Raw genomic sequence first — 13,537 nt, forward strand, 5'->3', positions numbered from 1 at the left:
TAAGGATCCAGCGTTGCCATAAGCTGTGGCGTAGGTCACAGACACGGCTCAGATATGGCGTTGCTGTGGCTGTGGTGTAGGCCGGCAGCTGTTGCTCCGATTGGACCCCTGGCCTGGGAACTTCCATATGCCAGTGAGTGCAGCCCTGAAAAGACAAAAGACAAAAAAACAAAAACAAAAAGAACAGCTGGTAAAATGGTGAAATATGCTGAGCCCCTATTATGGGCCAGAGCCCATTTGAAGTATGTTTCACGTACTAACTTATTTAATCACCATAATAATCCCATCCGGTAAATACTTCGATCATCCCTACATCTAGAGGGGGAAACCAAGGCACACAAACAGAAGCAACCAGCCCAGTGGTAGCACATTTCATACACGGCAGGGTCAGGATTCAAACTGCAGTCTCTGGCTTCAGAGCCAGGCTCCTAAAAACCATGCTAAGTCACTTAAATCAAGTTTTCTCCCCAAGGTGACCCTAGACTTTCTTATCCCAGTAAAGATCCGGTTTTCTTATCCCAGTAAAGATCTGGGTCATACACTCAGCTTGGAAAGTAGGAGTCATCTTTGATTCCTCTCTTTCCCCCACTGCCCATATCAGCAAGTTCTGTCCATCCCATCTCCAAGCCCACCCTCTTCCCCATCCTGTGTATCCTGGATTGCAAAGAAATACCCCCAAACCAGCCTCTAGTCCTCTGTACTCAAACACTCAGGCCCCTAAGTGCATTTTCTACTCCGTGACAAAAGGGATCTTCTGAAAATGCATTATCAGGTCATAACCACAGAACTACCAAAAGCCATTGGATGGCTTGTTCCCACTGTGAGAATAAATTCCACAGGCTTCACCATGTCTGTTGAACGCTCCTGGTCTATCTCTAAAATTGCATCTGCAGGAGTTCCCGTCGTGGCGCAGTGGTTAACGAATCCGACTAGGAACCATGAGGTTGCGGGTTCGATCCCTGCCCTTGCTCAGTGGGTTAACGATCCGGCGTTGCCGTGAGCTGTGGTGTAGGTTGCAGACGTGGCTCGGATCCCGCGTTGCTGTGACTCTGGCGTAGGCCAGTGGCTACAGCTCCGATTGGACCCCTAGCCTGGGAACCTCCATATGCCGCGGGAGTGGCCCAAAGAAATAGCAAAAAGACAAAAAAATAAAAAAATAAAAAATAAAATAAAATAAAATAAAATTGCATCTGCAGCCACTACTCCCCACCCCAACTCACTTTTCTCCAGACCTACACTACAGCTCACAGCAAGGCCAGATCCTTAACCCAGTGAGCGAAGCCAGGGACTGAACTCTCATCCTAATGGATACTAGTTGGGTCATTACCACTGAGCCACAAGAGGAACTATTTTTTTTTTTGTCTTTTAAATGCACTTAAAGTTCTGCAAAGCCGGAGTTCCCGTCGTGACACAGTGGTTAACGAATCCGACTAGGAACCACGAGGTGGCGGGTTCGATCCCTGTCCTCGCTCAGTGGGTTAAGGATCCAGTGTTGCCGAGAGCTGTGGTGTAGGTCCCAGATCCTGTGTTGCTGTGGCTCTGACATAGGCCAGTGGCTACAGCTCCGATTAGACCCCTAGCCTGGGAACCTCCATATGCCACGAGAGCAGCCCAAGAAATGTCAAAAAGACAAAATAAATAAGTTCTGCAAAACCAATGAAAAGAGAATTTGCATGATCTCTGGTTTGGGACTGTACACACGGCACTGCCCCTTTCAGTTCACATGGACACAGCTTGACTGTAGTTATAAAATGTTGAGGTTTTCATGATCTTAAAGTAGGGCCCTAGCCTCCTTTCTGCACACCCCACACCCACAACCCTATGCACATTTCTATTCATCTGGAAAAGGCAAGAAAATAACCAGCAACAGGGTTTCTAGAATGGAGAACGACCCCCTCCTGGAGGAAAGGTAAACACTGAAACACAGGAGAAGACATAATAAGATCTGTATTATCGTTTGAACCTTCTTTCTTGCCACTGGCTTCCTGTCCTCCAAAAAGGGCCAAAGGCCCAGGGTAAAAAGATTATGCAGGAGTTCCCATTGTAGTTCAGTGGTAACGAACCTGACTCCTATCCATAAGGACGCGGGTTCAACTCTTGGCCTTGCTCAGTGGGTTAAGGATCTGGCATTGCTGGGAGCTGTGGTGTAGGTCACAGACAATGCTGGTCACAACGCGGATCCTGTGTTGCTGTGGCTGTGGCTGGAAGCTGCAGCTCCGAGTTGACCCTTAGCCTGGGAACTTCCATATGCCGCAAGGGCAGCCCTAAGAAGGAAGAAAAAAACGGGGTGGGGGGGGGTTAGATAAAAGAAAAAAAAAAAAAAAAGACAAAAGAGAACTTATGGAGACTCTTGCACTTGGAACAGAGACAGAACACATAAATATTTGTTGTTCTGATTTGTAATGATAGACAGAGGGTTAGGGCATCCGTTTAAATAGGCCCATGAATCAATATTTGTAATTTAATAGGAAGAACTGGCAGCTGGATTCCCTGCCCTTGAAAATACCGCAATATCTACCATCTCTCGCTGATGTACTTACTGGCATCATCCATGAACTCAAAGTCACCTCCTAGTTCAGAACTTGAAAAGTGATACTGATCGGGATCAGCCAGGGCGCTCAGCAGAATCAACAGCACCACTGCATTGATGATCTGCAAGAAGAAAGGGAAAAAAAGGTGAGGAACCCCAGTGGACAGTCCTCTGCATAGAAAAGGAGGCCTGACTACAGGGAGTTCAGCTTCAACAGCTGCTGATCTTTCAACACAAAGTCCCACCCACGGAGGGAGCAGGCACATATTTCCAAGGCAGAGACATGGCCAGCCCATTCACGCAGCCAAGGGCACAGGGCTTGGTGCACAGGTGACAGCTGGCTTGCACCTCACTGTCCCCAGGGGCCCTGGCACCTTAGAGCTGTGCAGAGACAGGCAGCAGCCTTGAGGCCAGTGGCTGGAAAATCTCCCCAGTTAACGATGCACACTTTATTTATTTATTTTTAATTTATTTTGTCTGTTTTAGGACCACACCTATGGCATATGGAGGTTCCCAGGATGCAGTTGCCCCCCCCACCACCACCACAGCCACAGCAACCTGGGATCCGAGTTGCATCAGCGACCTACACCAAAGCTCACGGCAACAATGAATCCTTAACCCACTGAGCGAGGCCAGGGATCGAACCTGCATCCTCATGGATAGGAGTAGGTTCGTTTCTACTGAGCCACGACAGGATGCACACTCTAGTTTTCTCAGGTAACCAAACATTTTTCACAGGTTCGGGGAACAAGAAGCTTTGAGACCACCCAGGAAACAGTGTCGGAGAAGGAATACAAAGCTCCTCAGTGGCAGAGCCAGGGTCCTTTATTTTTTCCTGCAGTAGCCCAGGTCAGCCCCTTTCTATCCCAGGCCCCCCATTTCTAGAAACTGCTGAATGTGTGCTTCCGGTGCTTCAAACTCGGCCTGTCTAAACGGAAATCATCTTCCTTAACATCTCCCACCTGTTCCTCCCTTTCTGGTCTGTTTCAAAAAATAGTATCACCATTAATAATTAACAGTGGAAACAAACACTCAGGCACTATGCTAAGTGCCTGCTTCGTGTGGAGTCTCTCTCATACGCCCCCCCAATAACCTAATGAAGCAGGTGCTAAATCATCCCTGCTTTATTTTTTATTTTTATTTTTTTGTCTTTTGTCCTTTTAGGGCCACACCCACAGCATATGGAGGTTCCCAGGCGAGGGGTCTAATCGGAGCCACAGCTGCCAGCCTGCACCACAGCCACAGCAACACCAGATCCCAGCTGCGTCTGTGACTTGCACCCCAGCTCACCGCCACGCTGGATCCTTAACCCACTGAGCGAGGCCAGGGATCGAACCTGCAACCTCATGGTTCCTAGTCAGATTCGCTTCCACTGCACCACAACGGGAACTCCTATCCCTGTTTTACAAATGAGAAAACTGAGGCTCGGCGATTAAGAACACTGCCCAAGATCAGGCAAATAACAAACTGCCTGTGCCAGAGGGTGCTGTGGAATGTCTTCTTCAATAATGAAAGTGCTGGGAGTTCCCTTCATGGCTCAGCGGTTAACGAACCCGACTAGGATCCATGAGGGCTCGGGTTCAATCTCTGGCCTTGCTCAGTGGGTTAAGGATCCGGTGTTGCCATGAGCTGTGGTGTAGGTCAAAAATGTGGTTTGGATCCTGCATTGCTAAGGCTATGGTGTGGGCCAGCAGCTACAGTTCTGATTCTACCCTAGCCTGGGAACTTCCATGTTGGGCAGGTATAGCCCTGAAAAAAAAAAAAAAAAAAATCACGTTTCCTTGGCGTTTTATCCCCTCTACATTCTTATCTTTGGAAAAGGCAGTCCAAAGATTACGAACTGAAAAAAGATCAGATGAAATAACCTAATAAGCATTATGTTTTGAAAAGTAAAGCAACAGACAAAACCAAAGCATTCACTACTGTAATAACAATGGGGTTGGTTTTAAGGTTTTAGGGTAAAAAACAAAAAACAAAACAAAAAAATCCGAAAAACAACCACATCAATTTGGGATTCAAGGGCAAAGCTGTAATGAAGGAAGGAGTGGACCAGGGCAAGAAAAAGATGGGAGGATGAGGGGGCAGGGGGCAGTGCAGTGAGTCTGATTAGGAAACATGTGCCCGATGCAGGGATCCTATAGGGCTAGTTACAGAGCCTGGATTTTATTCTAAATTTAACAAGAAGCAAATGGAGAATATAAGGAAGGGAAGAATGTGATCTCATTGGGGTTCCAATGAATGAATTATGTAAAACACCAAGAAGGGTGCCTGGCATATACCAGCCACTCAGATTAGTTCCCTTACCTCTTCAAACCTTAACAGAAAGAACTGAGACGCTCTTGGCTGGCATCAGAAAATTACCTGATTCCAGATCTTCTGAGACAGTATGACCCAGCTGCTTTTCTTTCAGGTCCAATACACCTGTCGGCTCTTGATCAACTAATCATCTCCTCGCCTGGTTTATTTATCATAATCCTTTTACTAACTGCCTACACCAGAGTAAGCACTTTGCCAAGAGCTTAGAAAGAACCCTCCAGGATTCAAAATAGGAGGTTAAATAAAACATGCCCCCAACTAACACAAAGCATAAAGCGGTAAACGTGATAAGAGCTTGGAGAAGGAATTGTGGAAATTCAGAGAATTATAGTACTGAAGCCTGAGGCTGAGGTGCCGCGTGGCACCAGAGCCTTTGGATGGGGCTGGAAAGATGAGAAGGTTTTGGAACCTGAGAGGCATAGAAATGAACAATTTCAAGTACAGGTAAGGCCAACTGGGGGATGGGGCCTGCACTGAAAATAGCAAGTAGCTGGATTTGTGACAACACTGTAGACAAAAGAGGGTGCTAGGGAATGAGAAATGCTGGCTGGGGCCAGGGGGTGGTGAGTCCTCAAAACCAGGATAGGAATCTGGGGCTTTACCCAAACAGTTAATGAAGAAACTTTAAAAGGGTTTTTTTTTCTTTTTATAGCCATGCCTTCAGCATATGGAAGTTCCCAGGTTAGGGGTCAAATCAGAGCTGTAGCTGCCGGTCTACACCACAGCCACAGCAACGCCAGATCTGAGCTGCGTCTGCAACCCACACCACAGCTCACGGCAACACCAGATCCTTAACCCACTGAGTGAGGTCAGGGATCAAACCTGCATCCTCAAGGACACTGTGTCGGGTTCTTCACCTGCTGAGCCACAACAGGAACACCCAAACCGTAAAGGTTTTTGAGAGGGATAGGACATGATCAGAGCTACCCTTAAAAGATCAAGCTGGAAGAGGCCTGGAGGCGAAAATGGAGGCAGGAGAACAATCTGGAAAGTACCACAGTGGGGAGTTCCCATTGTGGCTCAGCAGGTTAAGGACCTGACGTTCTCTCCATGAGGATGCAGGTTTGATCCCTGGCCTTGCTCAGTGGGTTGAGGATCTAATGTTGCCGTGACTGTGGTGTGGGCCTGCAGCTGCAGCTCCAATTCGACCCCTAGCCCAGGAACTTCTATATGCTGTGGGTGCGACCCTAAAAAGACAAGCAAGGACAATGGTCTGGCTGCGTAGTAATGAGGGTCTGATCCACTTCAGCTCTGACTCTCATGACAACCCTGTCTGACTGCCTCTTAGGGTTAGTCTGGGAGGTTGAGTGACATTGTCTTAGCGTGTCCCTTAGTTAAGTCACTTGGTTAAGTGACTTTGACTACGTGTGGAAGAGCCAAGGTTTAAATCTCAAGACCTTTCCATGTGGAGGTGGAATTATTAGAGACATAGGAAGTGACCAGATGCGAAGATTAAAAATGAAAACTCCGAGGAAGTTCCCGTCGTGGCTCAGTGGTTAACAAATCCGACCAGGAAACATGAGGTTGCAGGTTCGGTCCCTTGCCTTGCTCAGTGGGTTAAGGATCTGGCATTGCCGTGAGCTGTGGTGTGGGTCGCAGGCGCGGCTTGGATCCTGTGTCGCTGTGGCTCTGGTGTAGGCCAGGCTGCTACAGCTCCGATTCAACCCCTGGCCTGGGGACTTCCATGTGCCACAGGAGCGGCCCAAGAAATGGCAGAAAAAGACAAAAAAAAAAACTCCGAAATTTCAAGCCTGGGTGACAAAACCTTGTCGTTATCAGAAATCAGGAAGACTGTTTCAAGGACAATGATGAGGCTGATTTGAGGTAGGAAAAGTACTTGCAGGCTCTTGGAATAATCGTGTTACATCTTGTCCATCTGGCCTCTAAGCCTTTGGTACTCAGGTCCCCCACCCCGCCCCGCGTGTCTGTTTGCCTGTCCCAGATCTGACCACCTGCTACGCAGTTCCTGTGTGCTTTCATGCCCTCTCCTGTCTCTGAACATGTCACACTGCTCCCGACAGCAGAGTTCTGGCTCCTGGTCGCTATGCCGGGCTGTGCTCCAGCTGCTCCAGGAAGTGTCATTCTGCCCGCCCCCACCCCCCGCCAGGTCCCTGTGGCCCTTCTTCTCTCTGTGCTCCGGAGCCAGGGACCACAGTCCAAGGGCCAAGGTCCCTTCCAGCTGTCCTTGTTCTTGAAAAGACAGTCCAGAGAGAGGAGACAAAGATAATACAAAGATATGATGGTAAGGTCATTACACATCACCAATGAGTCACCATTGAGTCCTTTTAACAAGAGTAAAATTTTCATAATAGAAGGTCTGTGTGTTGACATGCACTTACTGTGTTATGAGGAAACCTCAATTGTTGGATGGGAATTTGGCACACCCTAGAGGATGTGAATACAGAAGGGTGACATGGTGACCCATGAGGACCAAGGTCTATGCAAAGGGCTGGGGGGCAGGACTAGCCAGAGTAGATACTAAACACAGTTGGATGCAAAGGTCAACTACAAGTCAAAGTCCCCAAGAACACTGGGAAAGTACTTCCTGAAAAACAGAAAATGGAAATCAACCTATCCATCAATTCTGAACAAGAATAAAATAGCACCACAAATGAGAACCAAGAAGATGGCAGCATTTGCCAGGAGCAGATTATGTAAGGATCACAGCTCATCTAAATGTAAAAGGAAAGAGAAGGCATAAGTTCGCATTCAGCTAACGCTCACTTACATTTGGGCTTTCTGTCTATTTTGGTAGGTCATGCACAAACTGTTCCTATTCTATTTTACAAAGTGTTCCTGTAGTGTCACATATTTTTCCCTTGTTCTTGACAATGATGACTTCCACATGTAAATAAATTCAATGTTTGTCCAATTACTTAAGTGGTGTCAGGCCCTTGAACAGTCTCCAGGCATCCTCAGCCCTCTTTACCCTTCGATCATATATCAGATCCTGAATGAACAGGGAGGCTGGCAGCTTGAATCCAAACAACCGAAAATGCAAAATGTAATTCTCAGCTTGCTTTTGAAAAGCCTCGCTAAAAGAACTTTAAGAATGCTCAAACCCACTGAGATAATAATTACACAACAAGCAGAATTCTGCACAGAGAGTTGTGTCCAAAAAGGATCATGCACTTATTTATAATAATGAAAATTGAAAACAAAAGTAGAATGATGAAATAAAGAGTACAACTAAGTAGGCATTAAAGATATTTAAAAAATTAATGACAAGAAAATGTTCACATTATAATGTAAAATGAAAAAGATGAGGGGGGGAGGGAATGGGATGGACTGGGAATTTGGGGTGAATAGATGCAAACCATTGCCTTTGGAATGGATAAGCAATGAGATCAATAAGACCCTGCTGTGCAGCCCTGGGAACTATGATGACCTAGTCACTTATGATGGAGCATGATAATGTGACAAAAAGGAATGTCTATATGTATGTGTGACGGAGTCACCTTGCTGTACAGTAGAAAATTGACAGAACAATAAACCAGCTAAGATGGAAAAAATAAAAATCATTAAATAAAAAAAGAAAAAAGAAAAAGATATTAAATACTATCTGCAATATACAAATTTTTATTCCAATTTATCATTTATGTTCACAAGTACAAATCACAGACTAAATACACTAAGATATAAATGTTATAAACTATGAGATAGGTCTGCAGATGTCTTATACCTTAAACTATCAGTATACCCTTTTTGTATTTTTCAGAGTATCTAACATGAGTATAGTTGCTTTTATAGTCAGGAAAAATTATTTCAAGAGCCAACAATATGTTTAGTGAGTTCCCACTGTGGCTCAATGGGTTAAGAAGCCAACTAGTATCCATGAGGATGTGGGTTCAATCCTTGGCCTCCCTCAGTGAGTTAAGGATCTGGTGTTGCCATGAGCTGTGATGTAGATTGTAGATGTGGCTCAGATAATGAATTGCTGTGGCTGTGGTGTCGGCCAGCAGGCACAGCTCCGATTCAACCCCTAGCCTGGGAACTTCCATATGCCGCAGGTGTGGCCTTGAAAAGCAAAAAAAGAAAAAAAAGAGAATATAAAATATGTTATAGAATATTATTATTAGAGTTCCTGTTGTGGCTCAGTGGAAATGAATCCGACTAGGAACCATGAGGTTGTGGGTTCAATCCCTGGCCTCACTCAATGGGTTAAGGATCGGGTGTTGCCGTGAGCTGTGGTGTAGGTCACAGACATGGCTCGGAACTGACTGGCGTTGCTATGGCTGTGGCGTAAGCTGGCAGCTGAAGCTCCAATTAGACCCCTAGCCTGGGAACCTCCGGGTGCAGTCCTAAAAAAAGACAAAAGACAAAAAAAAATATTTTTTTAAGAATATTATTATTAAGCCTGACATTCTAAAGCAAGAAGATGGCCAATAACAAGCATATCTGGCTAGGCATTCAAGTTAAAGCTTGGAAACAGGCATAGCAGAGGAGAAAAAGTCAGTAAAATAAAAAAATAACAACTAAGATCTGCCACTTCCAGTGACAGTGAACTAGGTTATACAAACCAATCTTTGCAGTGAGGACAAAGAGACAATTTGGACATAATAAAAACAACATCTGTGAGGAGGCATTCGCTAGCAAGGCAATGAAGACTTATGGGACCAAGATCCAGGAGCAGATAGAATCACCCCTGAGGGCATTTGTGGATTCCAGATGGACAAGAGCTAAGAGCTTGAGAGCACCTTGTCAGGCTTGCTGGGCCAGAGTTAGTAAGAGCTGGAGTACAGGGCACGCTGGGTGGGTGTGGAGGGCAATAATCCACAGGGCTTTGCCACAAGACCATGAAGGCGCCTCACCACTGGAGTAAGGTGAACCAAAGACAAGTCTTTATTTTTCTTTTTTTTTGCCTTTTAGGGCCGCACTCGCGGCATATGGAAGTTACCAGGCTAGGGGTCCAGTTGGAGCTGTAACTGCTGGCCTACCCCAAAGCCACAGCAACCCCAAGGTCCAAGCCGCGTCTGCAACCTACAACACAGCTCACGGCAACGCTGGATCCTTAACCCACTGAGCAAGGCCAGGGATCGAACCCGCAATCTCATGGTTCCTAGTCGGATTCGTTAACCACTGTGCCATGACGGGAACTCCAAGAAGACAAGTCTTTAGAGAGACACAGCCCGGCTTTGCATCCTCCAAATCCTGAAACTGGATTGAGGGGATCACCAGCTAATAGGCCCCTGTAAGAAACTGTCAAAGGCCTTACTGAAGAAAAGATACCATCTCGTGCTACGAATTATTTCTTCAATTATTCAAATACAATGTCCAGAATACAAGAAAGAGAAGAAAGGATACTAAGAACAAGAACCAGCAGAAACAACAGACAACAGAAACAGACCACAGGTACTCTAGATACTGAAGTTAATGGGATTCCCCCTTTAAAGTGACTGTGCTTACAATATTCAAAGAGATGATTTAAAGATGTCCCATCATGGCACAAGGGAAACAAATTCGACTAGGAACCGTGAGGTTGCGGGTTCGATCCCTGGCCTCGCTCAGTGGGTTAAGGATCCGGCATTGCACTGAGCTGTGGTATAGGTCACAGATGCAGCTTGGATCCTGCATTGCTGTGGCTGTGGCGTAGGCCGGTGGTTGTGCTCAGATTAGACCCCTAGCCTGGGAACTTCCATGAGCCAAGAGTACATAAAGAAGAACAACAAAAAAGAGAGAGAGAGGATTTAAAAAAAAAAAAAACACAGCAGCCCTCTCCCTCCTCCACCGCTGCCACCTCCTTCGGCTGCTCCTGGTGCTGCTTACATGCTCCTTCGGTGTGGACCTGGTACCTCTTTTGTGAAGCGGCAGCTGAGGAGACTCCAGCGCTGGCCATGCCCAGTCAAATGCCCAAGAAGTCAAGACTAAGAACAACAATCATGTTAGTTTGAAAGTGGCAGGGCAGGATGGTTCCGTGGTGCAGTTCAAGATTAAGAGGCATACACCACTTACTAAGGCAATGAAAGTCTATTGTGAACGACAGGGCTTGTCAATGAGGCCAGTTAGATTCTGATTTGACAGGCAGCCAATGAGTGAAACAGACACACCTGCACAGTTGGACATGGAGGATGAAGATACAACTGATGTGTTCCAGCAGCAAAGAGGAGGTGTCTATTAAAAGGGTACCTGCTACTTTACTCCAGAATTCTACTTCTCCAGACCCAGAAGATAGTCTCAATTAGAAAACCACAATTTAGAGTTTCCGTCATGGCTCAGTGGTTAATGAACCTGACTAGTATGCATGAGGATTCGGGTTTGATCCCTGGCCCCGCTCAGTGGGTTAAGGATCCCACATTGCTGTGGTGTAGGCTGGCAGCTACAGCTCTGATTCAACCCCTAGCCTGGGAAACTCCATATACTGCAGGTGTGGCCTTAGAAAGACAAAGGACAAAAAAAAAAGAAAGAAAGAAAGAAAACCACAATTTGGTTCCACCACATCCTGGCTACTAGAGTATAGTTTTCTCTATTCTTTCATTTTCCCCTTCCCTGTTCCTTTATTGTACATGAAGTAACATATGAATGTGCATAAGCATATCCCTTTTTTGTTTAACTAAATGGCCAGTGGTATATTTTGATAGACATCAAAGGGAGATAGGATAAGGGAAAAATACTGGTTCTGTGAAAATAGGCTCTTTCTCCATTAGTGGCGTGCTCATTCACTTCTCGTCTCTATATTCCAGGAAGTTATTGTTTGCTCACTGTTTAACAAAAAAAGAACATAAAAATCCTTGCTTGGAGTTCCCGTTGTGGCTCAATGGTTAATGAACCTGACCAGCATCCATAAGGACATGGGTTCGATCCCTGGCCTTGCTTGGTGGGTTAAGGATCTGGCGTTACCATGAGCTGTGGTGTAGGTTGCAGATGCGGCTCGGATCCCATGTTGCTGTGGCTCTGGCGTAGGCTGGCAGCCACAACTCCAATTCGATCCCTAGCCTGGGAACCTCCATATGTCACCAGTGCAGCCCTAAAAGACAAAAGAAAATAAAAAAAATTTTTTTTAATTTTTTAAAAATCCTTGCCTATCTTGTTCAATTGGAGAATTTTAATGTTTTTCATTTATCATTGTAAAACCAAGGATAATTTTATAAATTTTTGTACATAGCTGTTACATGTAGGGCAATCTGTCTTTAAGTAGGGATAAAATACTCTAAAAGAAATGAACCGTAGATAGTTTTCCCTTCAAGCGTCTTATTGTTTAAATAAGCTTCTTTAAAAAAAAACAAAAAACAAAACAAAACAAAACAAAAAAAAAAAAAACAGAATAAGAATTTTGGCAGGGAACTTGAATTACCAAAAAAGAGATAGGAGAGATTTTTTAAACAACAGAAACTCTAGAATGTAAAAATACAGTAGCCAAATCAAGAACTTGCTTGATGGGCTGAACCCAATAAGACAAGAGTTATAAGAAAAACCAATGAGCTGGATAAGACAGAAGAAATATTCAGATAAGCTGCCTTTAATAAAAACAAAAGAAGCCATGGGAGTTCCCTGGTGGCTCAGGAGGTTAAGGTTCCAACATTGCCACTGCTGTGGCATGGGCACGGCCAAAATGAAAAAAAAAAAAGCAGCAGCAGCCAGAAGACAATGTAGTTACATCTTTAAAATGCTAGGAAGGAAAAGAACCACATACAAGTTTATACCAAGCAAAAACAAAACAAAAAACAATCCTTCACGGATGAAAATGAAACAAAGATGTTTTCAGACAAAGGGGAATTTGTCATCAGTAGCTCAGGAATAAAGAAAGCATTAAAGGGTGTTCTTTGAGCAAAAGAAAAATGATACCAGATGAAAGGCTTAAGGTGTACAAAGAAGTTAACAACAAAAATGATAATTATGTTGACAATGGTAACACATAATAACAATAATGACTTAGGAGGGCAAAGTACAAACATAATCAAAACACAATAACAGCATACAGATCACGAGAGGATAACTGGAACTGAACTGATCATAGGTCCTTGCATTGTCCAGGAAGAGAATTAAAGTACTTTTTTTTCCTCTCTCTCTCTAGGTCAATAAGAGTAGCTTTATTCATACACACTTATCTTTGTTTCCAGGCTTATAAACACTTTCTTTTAAGTACCTTTTAATGTGAGATTTTTAAAAGTAGCCTCTGTCTACACGGCCCTGTTCTGATAGGAAAATAAATGTCTGACATTTGCTATTTCAATTCAAACAACCGTGGTAAATACATTCCAGGGAAAATCAGATTTACCCACCTGCCTAAGAAGTTGACTAAATTAGTTCCTCTACTCTCTGCTCAACACTCTGCTTAAAACTCATATAAAGATGAAGAAGGCACAGTGCCCACCGTAGGCCTAGGGGCAAGCACACATCAGCAACCAAGTAAAATGTAGAAAAAATACTGTCACATTCATTAATTCATCTACTGATTGGTTCAAAAATTAACTATTAGGTAACAAATATATGCCAGGCACCATGCTAACATCAATACACACTATTCCAGAGTTCCCGTCGTGGCTCAGTGGTTAACGAATCGACTAGAAACCATGAGGTTGCGGGTTCGATCCCTGCCCTTGCTCAGTGAGTTAAGGATCCGGCGTTGCCGTGAGCTGTGGTGTGGGTTGCAGGTGCAGCTCGGATCCCGCGTTGCTGTGGCTCTGGCGTAGGCCGGTGGCCACAGCTCCGATTAGACCTCTAGCCTGGGAACCTCCATATGCTGTGGGAGCG

The 13,537-nt window shown here is 45.0% G+C and overlaps 1 protein-coding gene and 1 pseudogene across 1 annotated transcript in view; one reads left to right on the forward strand and one right to left on the reverse strand.

Annotated features, from left to right (window-relative positions):
* Positions 1-13,537, reverse strand: part of LAPTM4B (lysosomal protein transmembrane 4 beta) — an 82,485-nt gene that overhangs the window by 50,205 nt on the left and 18,743 nt on the right. The window contains exon 2 of the mRNA XM_005655356.3: positions 2,541-2,652. Within this exon, the coding sequence (XP_005655413.3) occupies positions 2,541-2,652 (112 nt within the window). The remainder of the gene's footprint in view (positions 1-2,540; positions 2,653-13,537) is intronic.
* LOC106507424 lies at positions 1,596-11,333 on the forward strand (annotated as a pseudogene).

This window comes from Sus scrofa, chromosome 4 (genome assembly GCF_000003025.6).
Source record: "Sus scrofa isolate TJ Tabasco breed Duroc chromosome 4, Sscrofa11.1, whole genome shotgun sequence".
Taxonomy (NCBI): Eukaryota; Metazoa; Chordata; class Mammalia; order Artiodactyla; family Suidae; genus Sus; species Sus scrofa.